At 57.0% G+C, this 22,617-nt stretch overlaps 3 protein-coding genes and 1 long non-coding RNA gene across 30 annotated transcripts; 2 read left to right on the forward strand and 2 right to left on the reverse strand.

The window, feature by feature from the left end:
• Positions 1-539: 539 nt before the first annotated feature.
• Positions 540-4,964, reverse strand: GFRA4 (GDNF family receptor alpha 4). 3 transcript variants are annotated; one of them, XM_059898080.1, is made up of 6 exons: positions 4,888-4,964; positions 2,513-2,858; positions 2,304-2,413; positions 2,075-2,209; positions 1,235-1,326; positions 540-1,066 (listed from the first exon to the last, which is right to left on the reverse strand). In XM_059898080.1, the coding sequence occupies exons 1-6, from the start codon at positions 4,931-4,933 to the stop codon at positions 986-988; spliced, it is 810 nt and encodes a 269-aa protein (XP_059754063.1). In that variant the 5' UTR covers positions 4,934-4,964; the 3' UTR covers positions 540-985. The 3 variants fall into 3 exon arrangements, with proteins under 3 accessions (XP_059754063.1, XP_059754065.1, XP_059754064.1); XM_059898082.1 differs by having other exon boundaries at positions 2,075-2,236; positions 2,308-2,448; positions 2,481-2,858; XM_059898081.1 differs by lacking the exon at positions 540-1,066 and having other exon boundaries at positions 1,238-1,483.
• Positions 2,797-22,245, reverse strand: ADAM33 (ADAM metallopeptidase domain 33). 25 transcript variants are annotated; one of them, XM_059898077.1, is made up of 21 exons: positions 22,046-22,245; positions 18,203-18,282; positions 15,819-15,895; positions 13,985-14,063; positions 13,711-13,787; positions 13,434-13,623; positions 13,125-13,190; positions 12,966-13,037; positions 12,637-12,803; positions 12,469-12,553; positions 12,239-12,381; positions 11,536-11,713; positions 11,334-11,423; positions 10,899-11,094; positions 10,639-10,747; positions 10,357-10,555; positions 10,185-10,262; positions 9,993-10,101; positions 9,770-9,917; positions 8,102-8,204; positions 5,280-7,582 (listed from the first exon to the last, which is right to left on the reverse strand). In XM_059898077.1, exons 1-21 carry the CDS (start codon positions 22,143-22,145, stop codon positions 7,538-7,540), a joined length of 2,391 nt encoding a protein of 796 aa, XP_059754060.1. In that variant the 5' UTR covers positions 22,146-22,245; the 3' UTR covers positions 5,280-7,537. The 25 variants fall into 25 exon arrangements, 16 of the variants coding, with proteins under 16 accessions (XP_059754047.1, XP_059754046.1, XP_059754060.1 ...); XR_009497692.1 differs by having other exon boundaries at positions 7,568-7,582; positions 8,102-8,176; positions 13,985-14,060; XR_009497691.1 differs by having other exon boundaries at positions 7,568-7,582; positions 8,102-8,176.
• Positions 11,663-13,288, forward strand: LOC132349573 (uncharacterized). The gene is made up of 2 exons (XR_009497700.1): positions 11,663-11,884; positions 12,942-13,288. It is a non-coding gene; the product is annotated as an uncharacterized LOC132349573 (long non-coding RNA).
• LOC132349075 (signal recognition particle 9 kDa protein) lies at positions 18,464-19,215 on the forward strand. The gene has a single exon (XM_059897200.1). It carries the CDS (start codon positions 18,568-18,570, stop codon positions 18,826-18,828), a length of 261 nt encoding a protein of 86 aa, XP_059753183.1. The 5' UTR covers positions 18,464-18,567; the 3' UTR covers positions 18,829-19,215.
• Positions 22,246-22,617: the final 372 nt, after the last annotated feature.

Genomic DNA, 22,617 nt, shown 5'->3' on the forward strand with positions numbered 1-22,617 from the left:
GGGGAGAAACTGGCTTGAACAAATTAGGGGTATCATTTTTCTCACATAATAAAGTCCAGAGGAAGGTAGACGGGCTGGTGAGCCACAATGTCGTATGGTTCCACTTTCAAGATGGTGCCCATGCTCCCAGGCATTGCCTCCAAGTTCCGGGCAAGAAAAGGGGAGGGTTGAGGCCAGAGGCTAAAGGGCCCAGTCAGCAAGTCTGTTCCTTTTTAAAGAGCTCTCCTGGAAGCCTTACCTGTGAATTTCACTCACTGGCCAGAACTGTGTCACATGAACACCCCGTAACTGCAAGGGACGCTGGGACATGTACTTTGTTTATCTGATTACTAGCAGAGAATGAAAGAATAAACAAAAGCAACCAAAGTCCCTGCCACTAGGACCTGAGAGGTGACTCAGTTCAGCATCCACAGGTGAGAAGATGAGGCCTGGAGAGGTTCTGAGGCCACCCAAGTTCATGGAGGCCAGCAGAGGCACACCCTGTGGCTGACCTTGGTCTCCAGGCTCCCAGGACACAGATCACATGAAAGCAAGGCCAGTCTCAGTGCACATGGATTTATTGAGTTATGGATGCCATTCCTAGTGCCAGGTTGAACCATTGGGAAGATGGCCATATGGCCAGTGCAACGTAGGGAACTGGATTCTCACTCTAGGTGGTGTCCAACAAGCAGCATATCGTGGACAGGAAACACTTTGCCAACCTTAGTTATGGGGTGCAGGTGGCTATCATGATGGGTGGTGCCTAACTGGGAGGATGCCATGACAGCTGGAGTAGTAGAGGGAGTTTTGCCTACAAGTCTGTTTAAGTCTACCCTTAAAGCATGATAAAAGTGTCCAGACCTGCAAAGGGCAGTAGGGCAAGAGCACTGGGGCCAGCTTGGGAGGTAAGCCAGTCCCTTTTCAGTGGGGCAGTAGGTCACCAATGAGGCCCAGTATCCCAGGCAGGGTGGGACAGTTGGCTGTTGTCCAAGGTCTGCTGTTCTAGTCAGAGCAGGGGCTGGAGAGCCAGAACAGGGAGCATGGAGAGCATGGAGCTCCCCTCCAGGGATGCATCTGCAGAGGACACCTTGGCAGATGAGAGCAGAGTATGGACTTGAGGCAGAAGCCTGGCTCTGCTCTCTGCCACCCCCACCATCCCAGGCCATTCATGCCTCCATCTAGGCCCAACTGGCATGGAAGGGTGGAAAGAGGCAGTGCAGGAGCTGCCACCTCACCATCCCCTCCCTGAACCTACCTGTAGGAGGCTGTGCTCAGGGTCCTGGTGGGGGTCCAGCTGGTCGTGTAGGACTGAGGGCCACCCACCGTCAAAGGCCTGTATGGCTCTATCTATGGAGGGAGGGGTGCAGGATGGGCTTGGCTGAGAAACCATAGCACAGGGCCCAGCTCCTCAAGGACAAACTGAGACCCTTGGCATCCTGCGTGGGACCTCCCCAGGCAGAAATGGGAAAACAGGACGTCCGCAAGGCTTTTGGAATGGAAGGTGCTGGGCGAGGAATAACAAAATAAAGACAACTGTGTTAAGAGTGCCTTACATACGGTAGTCTTCTATCCTCATAGGAGCCTGACAATTATCATCCCCATTTTACAGATACACACAAAAAGGCTTAGAGGAGTTTAACTCTCACCTAAGTAAGTGGCAGAGTCAGCCTTCAAACTCAGGCCCCCTAACTCCCAAACTGGTCAGCGAACCACCCAGCTATTCAGACCCGAAAGGCAAGATCTTTAATGGGGGGAGTTGTCTGTGCGTGGCGGATGGAACCGCCTCAAAAGTGGCGGAAGCAGGAATCTCGCCTTGTTCCATTCCAGGTCCTCGGAAACTTGTTTTAACTGCCCCCACTTCCTGCCCGCAGGGGCACCAGCCTAGACTACCCTAGGATTCTACTTTGGTCTGTGACTTGGTCTCCGGAACCAGCTGGGCGCAGATTGCCCAAGGGGCAAGACGACAGCAGAGGGGGTAAGTGGGCCTACAAGGCTGCCGCTGCGGGCCTCAGTTTCCTCACCGCCAGCTAGGCAGCTTGGGAGGGGGCAGTAAGCCCCGACTGGACTCCCTTCCCGCCCCGCCCGTGCCCCTCACCCAAGCAGCGGTTCCTTGTAAAGAGCCCCCGGAAGACTTCGCACTCCTCGCGCCGGTTTCCGCTGGCTCCGCAGTCGCACCAGGGCGCCACGCGCGCGCTTCCGTTGTCCACGTAGTTGGGGGTGACGGCGGTGCCTGCCGAGACCCCGAAAGCAGGATAATCTGCCCACCCGGACAGAGGCATTCCCAGGAGAGGCCCCGCCCCAGCAGGGATCCGGGCGGTGCATACCCACGAGGCCGGCGTAGGCGCGCAGGCAGCTGGGGACCTGGTCTCGAAGGCAGCCGTCCGGGTTGCTGGGGACGGGCGCGCAGGAGGCTTGGAAGGCCAGGAGGCGGGGCCTGCACGGAGCGGCCGGAAGACGGTAAGTGGGAGGTGAGTGGGACCCGCCCCCCGCCCGCGAGCCCCGCCCCCTCCCTCTACTCCACCTCCTCCAGCACCTGCAGACCCGGCTGTGCTCGCAGGCGTCTAAGGGCGCGAGGCAGGAGGGCGGGGCCGGTTCAGGCCCCGAGAAGGCGCAGGAGGGCACGAAGGTCTGGCGCCGGCGCTCGGCGCATGCGGGGCCGCCGCACGGGCAGAAGAGCAGCGCGTGGGTAAGCTCGGGCGGCCCGCGGGCGAAGAAGCGGCGCAGGGCGCGGCGGCAGCGGGCGCGGGGGCAGCTCCCCGGCGCGGCCCGACCCAGGCACTGCACCACGTACGCGGTGCGCAACCGCTGGCATCGCGCATCCGCGGTGCACGCGTCGGCCGCGTCCACGCATCGGTTCGGTGCGACATTGGTCGGTGACCCTGGTGGAGCGGCGGGCAGGCTGCGGTTGTTGGCGTTCCTTACACACACACACTTCACCTCCGCCTCCCAGTCAGGGCCTCCGAAGATGCGGGGTGCTCAAAACTCGAGGTGGGCAGAATGTGACCCGAATGCGTGAGCGACTGGTACTGACTGACTCTCCGTTGTGGAGTTGGGCAGTGGCGGGGTCAGGGATTTCCTGCATCACGTCTCGGGTGGATGGGGCGCGTCGAGGCTGGGCCTGGCCTCCCGCAGAAGCTGAGGCCCACCCTCCGCAGGCACCACCCCTCACCCGTCCAAAGAGGGGTCCATGAGATTCCTCTCATTTTCCTGGGCCCCGTCTGACACGGAAAACAGCAAGGCTTCTGGGGACCTGGCCCATGGAGACTTATCAGAAATGGTGCTGAGGACAGTGGCCGCTCCTCTTCCTCTCTGACATGCCGGGACGCCTGACCTTTCTTCCTTTCCTCTCCTTCCCCCTCCCCCTTGGAGACCCTTTGAGTGGCCTATAGGTTTCGGGTTCTCCTTTCTTCTTGACCTTCTCTTGCGCCTCCTCCTGCCCCCTACCTCTGCGTCTTCCCCCTCCATCCTCTTCTGGTGCTCCCTCCTCACCGATCTAACTGATGCTGCCCCACCTGGATGGACTCTGGTTTCCCCCTGGGCTCTCCACTCTCCACCAGCCAGGTAAAAGAGAGATTCCCCACTAGGGCTCTGGGCACTGGAGCAATTTAGGCCTGGCTGCCGGGGTGTGGATTCAAGAGAAGTCCCAGATGGCAGGCCACAGGGCTCTGTCCTTAGCCACAGGGCACTCCACTGGGGGCAGAGAGTGTGTCTGGCACAGCCCAGTCACACACCAGGGGTCTGTTGGGCAGAGGGTGAGCTTTGTGCAGAAGTGCCATGGGCCACATCTAAATCCAGCCAAGCTAGGGTCTCTGGAGGTCAGAACTTGGCAGCCCCTTCCTAGGACCTCAGTCACAAAACCAGGCTACCCCTGCCCCTCGGTGCTCTCAGCCTCCAGGAACCTTGCTCAGGTGAGAAGCCTTCTGGCACCAAAGTTTGAGGGACGTTTCCCAGCCTGGTTCAACACCCATCTCGCTCTGTGTGTGTGTGTGTGTGTGTGTGTGTGTGTGTGTGTGTAGGTATTTCCTGCCTCAGGGCTGGGAGCAGGGCCCCTCTCTGGCACTGGCCATCTCTTTTGGGTGGCTGTGGAGGAAGGCAGAATAGACACTGAGGGCTTGGAATAGGTCTGTGAGTGGATGGGATGGACAGGAGAGGGGGAAGCCTTTCCTTTCTCTCTCCTTTCCTCCCCTCCAGTCTCCTTCCCTCCCTTCCAGGACTCCAGAGCAGCAGGCAAACTTTGCCCTTCTCTCCCAGCCAAGCCCTCACATCCCCAGGCCGCAGCCACACACAACAGCACCTAGTGTCTCCTGAGATCTTGGTCCCACTTCTGTTCCTTTGCTTACCTGTTTCCCTCCGCCAGGAGCACCCTTACTTCATCTTCACCCTCAAAACAGCACATCTCAGCTCCAAGATCTCCTCTGCCTTAAACGTTTGCCAGATTCCTTTCTCCTCAACCTACACCACCTGGTAAAGTGACCCCTCCCTCCATGATGACCCAGGTGGGGAAGGGGTAGTCCAAGCGGGTGGAACAGCAGATGCATGGCATGGAGACACTGAAGATGCAGGGCAAGGAATCAGTGTGAAGCTGCAAGACTGAAGGTGGAGGGCTGGGGCTGGGGGAAGGGTAATAGAGGCGGGAGAGCAGGCAATAGGAAAAAGAAAGTTCCTGGGGCAGAGCTACCAAGACGAGACTTGGGAGACTTAGGCCGTGGCTCTGTGGGACCCAAAAGCTGGAGGCGGGGTGCTGTGTCCCCACACCTCGAGCACAGGTGTCTCATTGGTGCCCCTTCCTGCATTTCAACTTTTCCTAGAATCACCTTCTTGCCCTCCCACCTTGTGCTTGAGGAGGGAAGAGGATCAGGGACAGAGAAGCCGAGGTTCAGAGGTCTGGGGGAGGAGGCAGCCACTCACCTAGAAGCAGTAGTAGCAGCAACGCGGGTGCCAAGCAGCTGGCCATGCTGGGCAGCAAACAGAGGAGAGGACGACCAGAGGCAGAGCCCCAGTCAGACAGGTGCCTCCTTCCCAGCGCCCCTGAGCCATAACGAGATGGAAACCCAAGTGTCTGCGCTGACGCGCTCTTCTGGGGGGAGGAGCCTTTGCATCAGGAATGACTCCCCGCCCCCAGTGAGTCCCCACCCAGGCTGCGCCTTCATGCAGATCTGGGAGCCACTGAGTCCGGCGCCTGAATGTGCCTAGATTGATCCCACCACACCCCCCAACACACACACAGCAACGCCCACACAACAACCCAAGGAGACCTTGTCTCTCCCACGCTAAACCATTAACTCTATGAAACAACACTGTTCTTTTCCTTCTTTTATAGTTTTATTGTTAACTTTTTATTAGCTAATTTTAGACTTGCAGAAAAGTTAGAGCATTGCAAAAATGCTAGCGTTCTCTTTATATCCCTCACCCAGTTTCCCCTAACATCAACATCTTACCTGACCATAGTACAATTATTAAAACTAGGAAATTCATGTTGGTACAAGACACTTAACTATAGACCACTTTGAATTTCCCCAGTCTTTCCACTAATGTCCTTTTTCTGTTCCAGGATCCCATCCAGCATCCCACATTGCACTTAGTCGTCATGTCACCTTAGTTTCTTCCAGTCTGTGGTAGTTCCTCAGTCTTTCCTTGCAAACTGGGTGCTTCCCTATGTGGCCCTGCACGGTGGGCAGTCCCCCTCTCGAGGGAAATGCAAGCCGTAAAAACTTCTTTCAATGGCATTAACTTCTCTGTCTCATTGCTATGTCATCTCTATAAATCAGAATCCCACAGTGAACACAGGAGTGGGCTTTAGCAGACAGTCTCATTCAGCGCCTTCAGCTGGTAGAGTGAAAGCAAGGCCTGAGCCTTGGGGCTGCTTCTCTGCTGCCAGTGGGTGATTACAAAAATTCCCCAGTTCTTCACACCCTATGAAATATGATTTTGCTGCTCCTCCCTGGAGGGGAGGTGGAGTTTGCCTCCCAATCCCTGGAACCTGGGCTGGCCCTGTGACTTGCTTGGGCCCACAGAATGTTATGGAAGTAAAATGTGCCAGTCATGGACTCTCAAGAAGCCTGACAAGCTTCCACATACTCTTCTGCAAGAGGAGGTGAGTGAGGTACTTGCCTCAGGATCACAACTACTGATTTTTCTTTCTTCCTCAGGCTCCATAAATGCCTTGGTATGGTAACTGATCCTGTCTTTAGTTAAATTTTTGATATTTTGTTCATCGTGGACTTTTGTATTAATTTTTATCTTTAAAAATATTACATTAAAATATCTCTTATCTTGATTACTTTTTGTGCCCAAGGTGAATGCCTCCCTTGTCTCACTCTAATCCTGGTCCTGCTCTCTTAGAACCCTCCCCAACTGTTATGTGAACAGGCCTGTGCTAGCCCGCTCATCCCCATCACCCTAGCCAACAGCCAGCCAACCCCAGAAGCAGCGACCAGCGGCTGACTGCAAATGTATAAGTGAGCTGAGCTGAGCTGAGACCAATCGAACCACCAGCTGACTTGCCAATTCACAGAATTGGTTATTGTTTTAAGCTACTAAGTTTTGGAGTGGTCTTGTTATGTAGCAACAGCTAGCTGATAAAGGAGGTCACTCAGCAACTTTTGCATGAAGCAAGGGGAGAGAGTAAATGGCTGCTGAGTGTCCAGGGGAGGCAGGCGAGGTGGAGCAAAGGGAACATTCAAGCTAGGCAACACCATCCTATGCCCCGATACATACGGGGCCTGGCTGTCATCTGAGGCTCCACCCACCAGCCACCACCCTTTGTCACCCTCAGGGAGCCCCATGGTGTTGAATTTACAGACAGAAAAGATAGAAGTCCCAGGGCAACATGTCTTTCTTCTGACTTCTACTTTGGTGTCCTTTCCAAAATGGCTTCCTTTGTCCCCTCCCATGGAATGGAGGAGAGGCTGATTAATGTCCAAAGTAAGGGGACTGCAGCAGGCCCCATGCGTCTCTGAAACCTCACCTAAGGACTAGGAGTGGGGTGGGGCTAAGGAAGCATCTGAGGGACAAGAGAGGGTAGGAGACGGCAGGAAGGAAGGTCCCAAGGATTTCGTTTGTTTGTTTTGCAGGGGCCAGGCTCCAGGGAAGTAGACTCAGTCTGAAATGTAGGGCCCCTGGAGTCCAGGCTTCTGGCCCATCAGTCACTGCCCTCCAAAGAGCTAGGTCCGAATAAAGTGAGTGTAGCAGACACACCTAGGCTGCCTGGACAGAGGCCTCTCTGGGTGCCCAGCATGACCCAGCGCCCCCTAGTGACGGGAGGTCAGTGACTACATGACCTTCCCTCCTGGGACTGATGGATTCTCGCTTGAGCTGGAGGGTGTACCCTAGCAGGATCCCGCAGCCCTAAGGAATGGGGACAGCACTGAGGAAATTTTGATGAGGCTCCAGGGTCCTGGAGTAGGTGGTGTGGCGGTAACTCAGAGAAGAAATTTCGAAGCTGCCTGAAGGTGCAAGAGGTCTGCTGACTCGCTGGCTCTGCCCCTGAGGGGCGGGGTCCAAGTTCTTGGTGTGGCTGTCAGTAGCCACCTGTCCTTAAGTCTTCTCATCTCAGGAGTCACTTTTCACCAGAGACAGGATCTTGGCTTTTGGACTCTACCTGCTGAGAATGACGTGGGGGTGGGTCATCCCCTGAGGGCTGGGACCCCAGGCTGCAAGTCATGTGTCAGGGAGCCCCTGTCCTCCCTCAGGGAAAACCAGTGACCCAGGAAGAGCCAGAACTTCTTCCTCCCCTGCCCCAGGGGCCTCCAGTATCAGGCCCCAGACAACAGCTTCTCCACGAGGTCTGTCTCAAAAACCTCAGAGTGGGACTTCCCTGGTGGTCCAGTGGCTAAGACTCTGCACTCCCAATGCAGGGGGCCCTGGTTCGCTCCCTGTTCGGGGAACTAGATCCCACAAGCCGCAACTAAGAGTTCGCATGCTGCAACTAAGAGTTCACATGCTGCAACTAAAGATCCCACATGCCACAACAAAGATCCTGCGTGTCACAACTAAGACCCAACGCAGCCAAATAAATAAATATTAAAAAAAAAAAAAAAAAAAAAAACTCAGAGTAAGGGACTGTGAGATGAGGGACAAGAGGTGGATGGGTGAGCAATGGGAAGTGAAGGGCCCCACCTACCTTGGGGGTACAAGCAGGGCCATGGGGCACAGGCTTCTCAAGGTGGCTGTTGGGCTCTGGCAGAGTTCTCAAGGTCTGCGGAGCAATAGGCGGGGGAAGAGTGCTGTGAACATAGGTGGCAAGAGTCCCTGATGCGGGGTGGGGCACAGGGGCTCAAGGTGGCTGGGTGCTAAGTGGAGAGGAGAGGGCCCATCTGGAAGGAGGCAGAAGACAAGAGCCCGTCCCTTTCCTTCCCTCCCCGTCTCCCACTGTGCCTCATGCACCCAGGGGCCGGGGCTCTGCAGTGGCTGTCAGGTCCAACTCTATTGGGTGAACACTGCCTAGGGGGTGGCCCCTGCATGGGACATCTTTGGGTCTGAGCAGTGGATAAGAGGTCAGGAGACTGAGACAGTGACCGTTAGTAGGGCACCCTGGGGCTTCTTTCCTGCAGCCAGAGGCTTGCACCCAGGTTATTCTGTCCAGCTCACTTCCTGCTCCCTCCTGAGAGGAGCCCTTGGGGTCCAGGCTCCAGTTGAGACTCATGCTTTCCCAGGGCCTCTGACACTTCCTCTCTCCAGCCCTGATATTTCTCCTAAGCTCTGGAACCACCCCAGCATCCTCCAGATGTTGGCGTCACTCAGGTCCCAAAGAGGGGCAGACTTCCTTCCCCAGTGGTACCTGTATTTGTGCTCCTTGTCATTGGGTGGCCCTGCTGCCCTCGATGACTCCAAGCTATGCTCGGCTGCTCACACCCCACCTCCCAGGGCCTTACCACTTCCTTTGATGTCTCTTTGAAACAGTTTCCTCAGTACTTCACCTGGCTGATGACATGCATTTGCTGCCCCCCCTGTAAGCCCCCAGTGATGACACACCAAGCTCTGACCACCTTGATCCTCTGCTCACAGACCCACAATCAACACTAATTGTGTCAAGGCCCTCTCAGCTGGTGCCCTGCCCCTGTTTGGGATGCTCTCTGCCTCCATCTCCAGCCCAAACTTTGCCCTCTCCCTCAGCTTGCCCAGAACACTCCCAAGGCTAGGCTGTGTCAGATGTGGTCATAGGGCTCATGCCTTGCCCAGCGCCCCGTGAAGGGGCAGCCCTAGACTGACCATGCTTGGTATCATGTGACCCTCATCCCAGGTCGTGGAGAACGGGGTTAGGGGCAGGCCTTTGGCACAAGGGCATCCAGCACCATAGCTGCCCAGCGGTAGTGAAAGGAAAGATGTGCTGGGCCCAGCATTTGGGAACTTGAAGCGGGTAACAGCAGAGATTTAGGCAGAGGAAATGCCAGAAGGCTGAAAGCTCATGCGAGAGAAGCTGGAGAGGCCTTAAAGGGTACATTGGAGCAGGAATTGCATTATAAGCTGGTGGAAAAACAGGGCAAAGTCAAGGATGAGGCAGCCTCTTGGTGGGAGAAAAGAAGATATGGACAAGAGGTACTGAGTCACAGCAGTGCGGGCCCCAGCAGTGGGGTAGAGGGCCCTGCATGGATCCACACCTTTGGCTTCACTGGAAGGCCACTGGGGCCTTCTGCTCAATGCTTCTTTCCATTGCCTCTGCCTGCCTCTCTGCACCTGGGGGCAAGGCCTGAGGACCCCACCCCAGCTGCCCCAGCTCCAGCAGAGCTCTGAGGAGCAGGAACCAAAGGAGTGGGCTCAAGGAGCAGGAACCTTAGCCCTCAGTGCCTACCCACTGCACGTGGGGTCCCTCCTTGAGCCCCAAAGGCATTGTTGGAGACGGAGTTCCGGGTGCCGGCAGCAGCACCAGGCCAGGCCAGCCCCAGGAAGTAGAGGCAGCAGAAAACTAAGGATCACTGCCAGCGTGAAGGTGTCCTGGTCTGCGGAGGACAGAGTATGGCTGAGTCCTGAGGTGCATCACAGGGGCCCTCCGCACTTGCCCCCCATGGGCGCACTTTCAGACTGCATAGGACCGCTGTCCACACTACCACCAAACCCTGGCTTGTCACAGGAAGGCGGAGCCCAGCCCAGAGCACAGTGGCAATTATGGTTACTATTGCAAACCTGCAGTGGAAAAGAGAAAAGGAGGGTCCCACGAGATCAGGGACTTCCAAGGTCACCCCACACACACCTTTCAGGCCACTCACCCCGTGACCATGGCAGGCGGTCAGGCAGAGGTCCAGCTCTCGGAAGGTAGTGTTCTGGCAGCGCCTTTCCTGGCACACCTATGGGCAGTGTGTGCACTGGGCAGTGAGGGGGAGTGATGCTTTGGCCTGTGGGACTCAAGTGGCAGCGAGGGGTTGGGTGGGCAGGGCTCACCATTCTAGGTCCACACTGGGTGCCTGACTCAACCAGGCCCAAATCAGGCAGGTCCAGGTGGGTGCCGGGCAGCACGAAGGCTCCCTTGCAGGTCACCTGGCGGCTGCCTAGGGGTATGGTGGAGTCCACCGGCACCATGTGTGGCGCCAGTGCGCTCTGCTCCCCGCCCTGGCACTGCAGTTTCCCACACTGCGCATCGCTAGGGACGAAGTGCAGGATAGTCAAACAGCGTGGAGTTTCTCCATACCCTCTTCCCCAGCTTCCCCTCCCTCCGCTCCCCACCTCTGCGCACAGGGCAAGAAGCTGCTGTCGCCCTGCTGGCCGCAGTTCCCATGGGCGTCTCCCGCAGAGTTCACTACCTGGAAACAGGCCTCCGGGGCTGGGCGGGAGCCTGAGGAAGCATGGGCGGGACTGGGGTGGGGGGGGCAGCCCAGACCGGAACCACGCCCCTTCTGCCTCAGTTTTCCCCCGCCCACCTCCCCCTAGATCATTAAGCTGAGCAGACCAGGGGATGCGGGCGGAGGAGGCGCTCTTGGTCTCACCAGGCCCCCAGAGCTGCTGGCACTGATGCTCCAGCGTGGGACACGCGCCGTCCCGGCAGTAGCCGCGGCCTCTGGCGCAGGGCGAGCCGTCCAGTAGGTAAATGTCTGGGGGGCAATAGGGGGAGGCGCCCGTGCAGAATTCAGGGAGGTCACAGTCGCCCGCAGACCGGCGGCAAGGCGCACCCGCCGGCTTCAGCTACGCAGGTGACCCGGGTGGAGGGAAGGTGGCGAGGCATAGAGAGAAAACGAAGTTAGAGATCCACTTCGAGAGCGCCAATCGGACACGAGAGAGCCCTGTAGGGAGGCCCAGGCGAACCCACTCACAGAGCAGAGCCAGCACCCGCAAGGGGGACCGGAGGGCGCCGATTAGCCAAGACCAACAGGCCGGCTCCCAAGTGCCCCCAACCCTCACCCCCGAGCCTCCCATACCCTCACCAGGCAGTGTGCGCAGCAGTCCCCGTGGGTGCACTGGGCCCCCGCACGCAGCGAGCAGTTGTGGGCAAGGCAGCAGGAGTCCGGGCACTCCTGGAGCCGGAAAGGCGAGGAGGGACCAGGTGAGGGTGCAGCGCCCAGACCTCCGGGGAGGGGGCGGGCGGGGACCAGCTTGGTCCCCCGGGGCTGGTCGTGCGGACCCGACCTGGCCGGCGCCGCAGTCGCACTCCTCTCCCTCTTCCACGAAGCCATTCCCGCAGTACGCCCGGGGCACCAGGAGCCCGGAGTCCGGCGCGTTGGAGAGGCACGCGCCTCCTCCCTTACTGAAGAAGGCGCGCAGCTGGCGGCGGCTGCAGGCGCTAAACACTCGCGGGAACGGGTGCCTACGGGCCGGGGAGGGCGTCGGGCGTGCGGGGACCACCCCCTGTCAACCCCTGCTCGTCTCCAATCCCCTCCCCCCGGCACACAGGTGCTTGGCTACGCAGCCGCCAGATGCGCGAACACCGCCTGAGCAACTGGCGGCTAGAATTCTCTAGAGGCAGAGCCCAGAGAGGGTAAGTAACTCGCGCAAAGTCACAAGGCGAACGCAAGGCAGGAGGGTGTGACGCCAAGAGCGGGCAGCCCAGGACCCAAGGTCGAATCCCAACCCAGCGCCGCTCCTCCCGGGGTTGGAGTCACCTCGCAAGGTTGTCCGAAAATAATTTATCATATCATGAGAATCCACTTTGCCTGCGTTCCCTACACTTAAGCCTCATAAACAACCTCAGGGCAGGCACTATTATCATCATCCCCATTTCACAGAAGAAGAAACTGAGGGATAACCATTTCGCCCAAAGAAATGCAGCTGAGGAAGGCCCGGGTCCCGCGGAGCCTGTCCTGCAGCCCCGCCCCCGCCCCGGCGCGGGTACCGGGTAGCTGCGGCCATCACGCAGCCGCCCTGCTCCGCCGCTGCCTCCACGCAGCAGCCGTCGGGGTCGTGGCTGAGGCCGAGGCTGTGGCCTATCTCGTGGGCCATGGTGGCTGCAGCACCAATGGGGAGCTCCGAGTGGTCCTGGGAGGGCGTGGGGACGGTCACTGCGGGCTGCGGGGACCACCCCCCAGCACCTCTCCTCCTCCTCCCTTCCCGGGTGGCGCTCACGGTGCTCACGCCTCCAGAGCTCTCCGCGCGGCACATGCCCTCGACCGGCGCCAGGCCCACGGTGGCGCCCTGGAAGGCGCGGCCCCTGAGGGAGGAGCGCGTATTGACCGGTTGGGCCGGGAGTCCGGGCCGCCCGGCCAGGACCGCGTAGGGGTCGGAGGCACCCACGTGAGCAGCTGAGCCGAGTCGTGTGGCTGCCGTGCCCACAGTCCCTGGCGCCACTGCAGGAAGGCCCAGAGCGTGGCGTTCGCGTCTGGCGTGACGCGGCTCTGGTCCTCCTCGGTCCACACTTCCAGGCCGGTCAGTGCCACCTGAATGTCCAGAGTCCTGAGAATCTGCGGGCGCGGCGGGGCAGGGCTGAAGCGGGGGGCCGCCGCGGTGCCCGTGCTCCTCCATGGGAGCGCCCCTCTTTCCTCCCCTCCGTTCCCTCTCCCCATCTCCAAGCCTGCCCCTATCGTGGTCACCCCCAAAAGGGCTCTTCCCCCCGCCGACCCAACCTGATCCACATAGCTGGCGACCTCCAGAAGACGCTGTTTGGTGTGGTTCAAGTTCCGGTGCTGGGTCAAGAACTAGAAAAGCAGCAAGCAATACCGCGTGTGAGGACGGGCTGAGCTCACCCCATCCAGGCCTGCCAACCCCCTTGGGACTTCTCTCACCAGAGTGTGATCCGCCACTATGTACAGCTCCAGATACCTCGGGCTCCCCAGGGACTCCCGCCTCTCCTGGGGAGGCGGTAATGGTGACCCTGAGTGGCGGGCTGTTGGGCTTGAGCCCTGACCACCAACCCCAATTCCCATAAAGCACAAAGTTAACTTTAAAATTTTGCTAGAACTTGTTTCTTCAGCCTCCAAATAAAAATGTCAGGACAGGAGGCCCTGAATTGGGGCTGCACATTCCTGTCTCTTCTGATTTTAAAGGGCTCTGTATACTGCATTCCTACCCCCACCCCTGCCCGTGCTCCTGACCCTGATCTGGGTGTCACACGAAAGGCTGGCCATGTCCCTTTTGTCCCCTGGGTCCCTGTAGCCACAGGCCCCTTTCCAGCTGAGTAGCTGCTCCGTCCGGAAGATCTTGTGGGTCAAGAAGTCTTTGGAGTCCCCAGCTGGCCAGGGATGCACATAATAGCTGGTATTGCTGCTGAGCGTGATCAGGCCCCTAGGGTGCAAAGGGGTACAGGGGTGGGCAGTAAGGGAACTCTTTCCCTAGCCCCCGGCCCAGGCCCCTCCCCCCAGAACTCCTCACCTCATCCCAGAGCAGATGCTGAGGACTACCCAGGAGTCCAGGAAGCCCCTCACACGCCCATGGTAGTGGCAATGATCCTGGAGAGCAAAGGACCCAGCCCCAAATCTCAGCCAGGACTGAAGTGGGAGGGGCAAGAAAGAAAGCATGGTGGGGGACTGGCTCCAGCTTCTCCTTAGGAACAGGAGAAGAATGGGGGAAATGGTGGAGAGGCCCTTGGTGGGTGCATACCCCAGCACTCCTCACCCTGTCCTCAGAGTCCATGGAAGTATCTCACCGTGTGGTTGGGGAACAGCACTACTGGCTGCCCATCTGGGCTGTAGTGGGTTTCTGTGTATCCTGGAGCCAGCAGCCTGCTGGGAGGGGGTGTTGCAGAAATTACTTAATCCAGCCCTGCCTCCTCCAGGATGCCCTCTGGTCTTCCTCCCTGATTGCTAATTGAGTAGCTCTATGAGTGAGGCACAGGGCTAGCACTTAGGAAGCAGCCAAAGTGTGTCTTAGGGAAGGGACAGGAGTGACTGTGCATTGCTCAGCTCAGAAAAATCTTGGGCTAGAGTGAGCAAGGTGAAGGTCAGGAAGGAGCCTTGGTGATGGCTTAGAAGTGGAAATGGGCGTGTGGGAAGCACCAGGGAAGAACAGGAACACGGGAAAGTTTGTGGTTCCCCTGGAGCCTGTGGCAGGCAGCTGGATCCACAGGTCAGGGGCGTTAGAAAGAGACTGGGCAGGAGGAGAGGAGTCAGGAGACACTGCCAAGGAGGTGGGACTTGGAGCCAAGGAAGTGTGTGAACTCCCTAGGTGGCCCTGGCTGCTGCCTACCCTTGTTGGGCATCTGGACAACCCTCGAGCCCACCTCCTCCCATTCAGAGTTCCTTCAAATCTTCTCCTCAGGCCCCCAGATCCCACATATCTCCCCACCTGCCCTTCACGGATGCTCACCCCCTGCTTCCAGAGAAAACAGAATCCACACCTGCTCCTGCCCTGCCCGTCTGAGCAGGGATCCTCCTCCCCTCCTTCTTCAGACCCCACTCAAGTAATTGAATTCATCTTTGGGCTCCATCTCATCAGGATCCTTCCCACCAAGATGGATCAACCATAAGTCAATTTCTCTTCTTTAAAGAAAATCCTTCACCCCACCTCACCTTGACCTCTTTACCCGCAGACTGCCCCCAAAGACTTGTGATGCCTGCTTCTCCACTTCGCAGTCTTACCTCCTCCTCCAGCTTTGCTCCCCCACTCCACCCACACACTCAACCTTAGGAAGGAGGTGATGTGATCACCCTTTTTAACACATGGGGACATTGAACCCCAGAGAAGCTATGGTTAGGCGTGGCGGAACCTGAGTTCCACCTGAGTTTGTTCCCAGTGCATGGGGGAGAATAAAACATGTGTACAATGCTCAGAACAGTGCCTGCGATGAAGTAATCACTTGATAAATGATAGCTGTTGATAACACAATCTAGATGGTTTCACGAACCCACGTTCCATCTTAGACATTCACCTCACCCAGCCCAGCTCTGCCTGCTCATTCACCAGCTCAGAATCTTTGGCTTTGCACCATCCTGGACACTCAGCACCAAAATGGCCTTCTGTGATCTGGCCCTGCTAGGACTCCCCAAATTTGTTTCCCCTTGCTCCCCTCCCTCAGATGGAGACTCCCCAGGCAAGCCAGACAAATTGCCACCCCCCCCCCTTGAATGTGCCTTGACCTATGTAGCCACTGTACCTTTGTCCCTGGCATTCCCGAAGCCTGGAGCACCCGCCCATCTTTGGAATCCATCTTGGATTCTCTTTTGACTCAGCACACCCTGTGAGCACCCACCAGGTGATGCTCACTCATTCCTGGCAGGAAGCTGACAAGATGTTTCTGGGGCCAGGATGAGAGATGTGCCCCACAGCAGGGCTGACCCAGCCTCAGTAGCCCACTTCAGTCTCGAGGGAGCCAGTCATGGGCTAGCATGACTCACCCTGTCACCTGCACCTCCTCCTCTGGGGCTCTCACCCCATCCAGCCTCCGTCTGGGGTTCCCATCAGTCTCTGTCCCCAGCACTGATCCCTCCCCAGAGAGAGGGGCTGTTCTTGGCTCCCAGCTCTTTCCCCGGCCTGGTACTCACTGATTCTTCTCCAGCTCTAGCAGGAGCTCCTGGCCTTCAGCCTTCAAGGCCACTAGCCCCACTTCTAGCTTCGAGACCTGGGCAAGAAGGAGTGTAGGGCTGAGAGGGCGGGCATCCAGGTCCCCTGCCTGCCAGGAAGCAGGAAGGATGTGGAGCTGACTAGCGAGGGGGTTCATGGGGAGAGCACAGGGGCACGGGGCAGAAGGCCCCCACTTGCCATTGTGGGTGTGGATGGGTGTGGGGTGAGAACTTGCAAAGATGCTCTCAAACTAAGAATGTTTGTTCTGACAGCAACCATTTGACAGAGCCTGCTAGGTGCACTCCACATCCTCCCTGGAGAGGCAAGTGGTCTCAGAAAGATGCCATGCCTTGCCCAAGGTTACTGGGCTCTTCCTCTGGTCTTCCCTCCTCTTTCATGCCCAGAAGGCTTCCTCTAAGCAGGAGGAGAGTGGGGTCCTGAAGACATTGATGTGGGAGAGTGGGGTAGCCACAGCTCAGGCCTCCTCACAACCTCTCCTTTCTGTACCTTGCTGTTCCCCACTCCCTGTAGAATTCAGACTTAGTACCTCCACCTCCAATGCTGACTAGCTGCCCCCCCCAAATTTTCCTATGCCTCTAGCAGACTCGCCCCACACCTGCTTCCCTGAGCCTGTGAGGTAAACACTGACCCACACTCCTTGCCAAGAGAAAAACTCTGGTTTTCTTGGCTAGATGTCAGGAGGGTGGGCCTGGGCCAGCCTGCCCACCTCTCCTTCCCCTACCCTCTTTGCCACTTCCACCCTGTGGGAATACCCCATCTGCCCGCTGTGTCCACTCCCTGGCTGGGGGCCCAGAGCTGGAGTGGGCCAGGAGCCTCCTGGAGAGCAGCTGTATCTTTGGAATGCTGGCCCCCACTCTTGCTGGCCCTTCCCTTTTATCCCACAATGCACTGGCCTGGGCCCCAGGCCAAGAGGCTCAGAGTCTTGTGGGGGGGGGGGCCTTCCTCTGCAAGTAGGGAGCAAATAGTCCCCTCCCCCAGCCAAAGGCTGCCCTAGGCCCCAAGCATGAGCTCACGTGGCCGGAATGTCACTTGTTTTATTGGAGAAAGGTTTGCACTGAGGAAAGGAGGCAGCCCAGATGGAAAGCTTCCCCTTGCCCCACCCCCATCCCTCTCTCTGTCCCTCTGCAGCCCCTGCTGTCCTCATTTCTTGCCCTCCTGGTGACCCTGCCCTTCACCATGCACTCCATCTCCAACCTAAAATGTAGGTGTTTCCTGCCTCTGGGACGGGACTCCCTGCCACTCTGTCTGCTGTCCTCATCTTTGGCAGGCTTCCCAGGGACAGAAAAAATGAGGAAAGCAAATTCCCTCTGGCACTCCCCTCCTGTTTGGTCACAGCCCAGGCCAGGCCCAGAGGGAGGGCCACAGTCAGGGTGGTCTCAGCATGTGATGTCCCTTCCCCTATGCCGGTGATGAACAATCTCAAAGCTCGGGCTGGCACCATGCTGATCACTTGAATGGGGGCCCTGAGGGTCTGGGGGACCCAGTGAGGGTCCTAGGTTGAGAGTTGCTGGGCCTGTGGGGGCCCCCCGGCCTACATGGCAGTGCTCTCCTGCCTTCCTCCTTGCAGGCTTGGACAGTGGATTGTCCTCTCTTCCCTGAAAATTCATGATGAAAAGGGTGCTCTAGGCTTGGGGAACATTGGCCAATGGTTTCTTCTGGGTTAAAGAGCTGTGTAACCTTGGGCAGTTTCTCCAGCCTCTCTGGGCTTCAGTTTGCCCCTCTGTGAAATGGGCATACAAAGGCTGTTGGTCTCCATGCAGCACAGCTTTGTGGCACATACAGATGGGGGCAAGGTTATTCTGAAAGTGTGTGATGGATGGCTGTTGGGAGGAGACTGGGACAGAGCATCCAGAATAAGCAAAACAGGGTGGGCTTGCATTTGGGGGTACTAGGAGAGTGACTACTGGGCAGAAGTGGCGTGAGCCAGTGAGACAAGTTTCAGGCCCCTAAATGGCAAGGTCCTGGAGAGGACAGCAACGCATCCACAGGGTCACATGTTCTGGTAAACTTTGCAGAAGGAGGATATTTTGGTGTTTTCTTAAAGAGGTTCTTGAAAAGCTTCTGGCCCCACCTCTGCCTGATGGGGTGGAGGTGGCCTGAATAACACTGGGAAGAGATGGTTAGGGAGGAGGTGGGGGAGAGGAAACTGGAAAATGACTTCCATGTGTGCAGCCTCTTCCATCTAGACGTCTCCCACCCGCCCCTGCCAAACCTTCAGGGAGGGGCCTGAAGGACTCTGGGGATCTAGGGACCCCAGCGAAACTGCCACGCTGATATTTGGGGAGGGGTAAAGGGGCTGAGAGACCCTGGGCCTCTGCAGAGTAAGGGATGACCTGGCACTGACCGGCTGCTCCAGGGTGACCATGCGCCAGGGTCGTCCATCCAGAACCCAGTGCAGGATGACTGGCTCTCCAGGGGTGTTTCCTGGGGAGAGGACAGAGCACAGGGTGAGGGGAACCTGAGGGACATGGGGAAATTGGAGACAACAGAGGGATAGAGTTAGAGGATGTCAGCAGGCAGGAACAGTACTTCCATCTTCAGTACTCAAAAGTTTAGCCTGAAAAAAAAAAAAAAAGGCGCCACCATCGTTGAGCGGCTGGGTCTCTGCCGCGGTAGGTGGCTGCGAGAGGTAGGGAGGTAGGTGGGCCGCGTCGCGTCGCCTCAGGTCCGTAGCTTTGCCTCTCTCTCCTGTTCTGCCGCGGGCCCACGATGCCGCAGTACCAGACCTGGGAGGAGTTCAGTCGCGCAGCGGAGAAGCTCTACCTCGCAGACCCTATGAAGGCACGTGTGGTTCTCAAATATAGGCATTCTGATGGGAGTTTGTGTATTAAAGTAACAGATGATTTAGTTTGTTTGGTATATAGAACAGACCAAGCTCAAGATGTAAAGAAGATTGAGAAATTCCACAGTCAACTGATGCGACTTATGGTGGCCAAGGAATCCCGCAGTGTTGCCATGGAAACGGACTGAATGGTTTGAAATGAAGACTGTTTGTCATGTTCTTAGGAAGTAAATATCTTTTGAATTTGAGAAAGTGTTGGGACAGAAAATACTTTCTGTAACTAAGTGGGCTATTCAGAAGCCAAGAGATCATTTTTTGTACTTTGTTTTTTAATGTTTACTTTAGAGAGCTAGGACTGTAAACGCTTCCAGTTAGAAAGCCTTTATTTATTTTTGGAAATGGAACAAGGAATGGCTCTATCTTGGAAACTTTGCAGATTGTTTGATGTTAGGCAAAATAAATAATTACTCTCTGGTAAGTTTGTATCAGTAATTTGAAAATGAGATATCAAGAAAAGCCAATTCTTCCTTAAATTTAGTTAATCTGTCTTTAAAAGAAAAATTAAATGGAACCATTTTGCTGGATTGATATATTTCTTGTGGAGCATAAATTTTGTGCTGTTGATGACCAGCAAATATAAAATATGGTAACTGGAATTAACTGCACAGCAGTATAGCTGATTATATATGGTAGTGTAGTCTCAATTATATCTAAAAATAACTATGAAAACAAGTATGCTTTACCTTAAACTTTACAAATTTAAACTATATTTTTAAATATAAGGGATTCATAGTATCATTAACTTGTTGAGCAAAGACTAACTTTGAATCTAATTTTCAGTGCTCAGAAACATCTGCTGTTACTATAAATGCATGAACAGAATGCTCACTAATGGATTGAAACCACCATATTACAGAAATATTTGCCACATATTTGCCATCTATGTTTTCTCAGAAGGGCTAAGGATTATTTGAACTGTTAAATTTTTTCATACCTCCATGACACCCCCACCCATTTCTCTCATTACTTAACCAAGGTGTTAAGCATGACTCTCACAACTGTTCTCCATTAAACCAGAAGTATGATATTATTTGATATTTATCTTATATTTGTAACCTGAGTTTTACCACCTAAATATAATGTTCACATGTTGATTCCTACATTAAAATATTTTTTGTTAGGAATTTGTTGTGTTGACCAGCGTTTTAACATGGAAAGTTCCATTAGCCATATGAATTTTGGCATGTTTCAGAGAGATGAGTAAATAAAATATTACATGAATAAAAAAAAAAAAAAAAGTTTAGCCTGGAGAAGGGTGGCCACCCATGGGGCATCCTTGGAACTGAGGAGCCACCAGGGAGGTGGCAGAAGAGAGACAGAGGAGCCTGGGAAGAACTGCTCAGCTGGGCACTTGGGAGACCCACTGACCTTGGGAGGGGGAATGGGGTCAAAGATCACAAGGAAGAGACCAAGGCCCCTAATACAGAGGGGAAAGGAAATGGGAGGCAGCTTTGGGTATTTTTAGACTGGGCAGCAGATGCTTTTAGGGTGAGAGATCTGTGAAGACAGGACGCCTGTGTCTCCCCCACCATCTGAGAAAAACAACAGCCAGATGTTGCCCAAAGCTCCCTCTGGGGGCTTCATGCTGGAGGCAGGGCTTCCAGGGACACTGGCCCAGAAGCCCCCTCCTCGTGTCTTCAAGGGGTGGGGGGTTGTTTGGGAGACAGAGCCTGAGTGCTCCCAGGATGGGAATGCTTAAGGCGGGCTCCAGGAGGAATACCAGAGTGAAGCATTACTCAGAAAGCGCCTGGAATGCTCCCCTGGAATGCTCCCAGCTCCGCCCCCACAAGTGGGCCCCGGAAACTCTCACCACACCCGCACTGCAGGAATCAGACCTCAGGCTGCCCAGAGCCTACAGGCAGCCTTCCCTCGGTCCCTGGGGAAGCCCAGCTCCCAGAACTGACAGCTCCCCAACCCCCATCCTGCCCAGGCTGAGATGGCTGCCTATGGAAGTGGCTCAACTCCTGCCAGGCCACGCCGATTCCTTTCTCCTTCTCCATCTCCTCCTCCAGACCCCATCATCAAAGACCTGGAATAGCAGCCGCTCCAGGAAGTCCCCTTCTCCCAAGAAGCCCTCCTTGATTGGATCAGTAGTTTCCATCAGGTAGATGGGGGTGGGGGTGGGGAGGTGCAGGGCCTTGGAATTGAGGCTGAAGGGCCAGTGTAGGGAGGGGTCTGAGTGCATTGGGGGGGGTGGGCGGTCTCAGGCCAGAGAGGACTTAACTCAGTGTGGAGCACCAGATCCAGCTGGCCCTGGGCTTCCCAGGGTGGACAGGGGAAGGTGTGCCTGTGTGCATGTGTGAGTGTGGGTTCTCCTCCTGGCCCTGTGCACACACGCTGGCCATTGGCACCTTGATGGGGGCAAGGAGGCAGAGATGGAGCTGTGGTGACTAGGTGGATGGGAGTGGAAACTGAGGAGCCAGTGTGGTGTTGGGGAGCATAGAGTCCCTCTCCATTCCTCCCAGGCGTCCCTCCATCCTCCCCTGACCCCAGGCTGAAGAGGAGGGAGCAGCGGAATGCCTGGGGACCATCCCCAAAGGCATGAGGGCTGTCGTCCCTCCCCCTCCACGCCCCAGAACAGAGCAGGACCCTATCCCTGTTGCCACCCGCCCCCCCCACCCCCAAACAGTGCTCTGGAACCCACTGTCCCCAGGCTGCCCAGCCCTTCCTGCCTGCCTTGTCAGGATGTACAGGACTCCGCCAATCCTCCCACCCTTTGGGAGAGGTTTTCACCAGCCCCATCTCACAGAGAGTTTGTAGAAGTCAAACCGAGAAGAGACAGAGCTGCAGTCTTCCCCCAGGGCCCTGCTAAACAGGCACCTTCTGTTTGAAGCCGTTTCTATCTAACCAAACAAGGCAACAATATAAACAATATACACACTGCCCCAAGGCCCTGGGATGAGGGGGTGAACATGGAATGATGCATGAGTGTGGAGGCCACAGCTAGTCACTTAGTGTGAGGGTGCAACAGGGACTCCAGGGCACCGGTGGTCTGAGGCTTCCTGGAGGATGGAGGCCCGCTGAACCCTAGGGGATGAAGGTGCAGGAACCTTCATACTGGCGGATGGGGCCACAGCAGAGAATCCAGAGGGGTTTGGGGGTGCTGAGCGGCTGCTTGAAGGGAAGGGGCCCTGCCACTCTGCTTCGCCATTGGCACAGGGTATCTGGGCACAGTGTGCAAGTGTGGGCCCTGAGGCCAGCACAACTGCAGTTGAGAGTCCCTGGGCAATTCCCACAGAGACTCTCCCAAACCCTCCCCATGCCCTGTCCTCCTGGCCCGCGCGACCCCCGGGGATTTCCGACCCTCCATCCCCGACAGCGACCTCGCGGCGCACTCCCACTCACCTTGAAACGCCTCAGCCCCCGACACCGGCCACGGTAGTCGCAGTAGCAGCAGCAGCCCCAACGCCGGCGACCCTCGAGCGCTCCGATACCCCGGGCGCATAGCTGTGAGCGCCTAGCGTCTGAGCTGCGGCTCCCAGCTCTCGGCTCCGCCCCGGCTGGATCGCGGCCGACCCACGCCCTCTGCAGCCGGCCCGCCGCCTCCCGACCCTCCCGCACCCCCCTCCTGGCCCGCAACCCCCTCCTCGCGCGACCCCGCACGGAGCCCCGCCTGCCCGCGACACCATTTCAGCCCATCAGTCCTGACCCCGGCCGGCGTGTGCCCTCGGGGAGCCGGGACCACCCTCCCGCGTCTAGGGGCTAGAGCTCGGCGGGGCGGGAGACCCTCCCGAGCCAACCCGCCGCATAGGTCTCAGAGGGCCCCCTATTCGTGGGGGTGGGAAGTGGAGATGGGGCGGGGACACTCGGGAAGGGCCTTTGAGGACCAGAGCGGGGAGGCGGGGACAGTGCTAGGGGGCCACCTGTTGCTGCTCCGGTCTGCCCAGGAAGCGCCTCCCTCCATGGTCTCCTGGATG

This window comes from Balaenoptera ricei, chromosome 15 (assembly GCF_028023285.1).
Source record: "Balaenoptera ricei isolate mBalRic1 chromosome 15, mBalRic1.hap2, whole genome shotgun sequence".
In the NCBI taxonomy this organism is placed as follows: domain Eukaryota; kingdom Metazoa; phylum Chordata; class Mammalia; order Artiodactyla; family Balaenopteridae; genus Balaenoptera; species Balaenoptera ricei.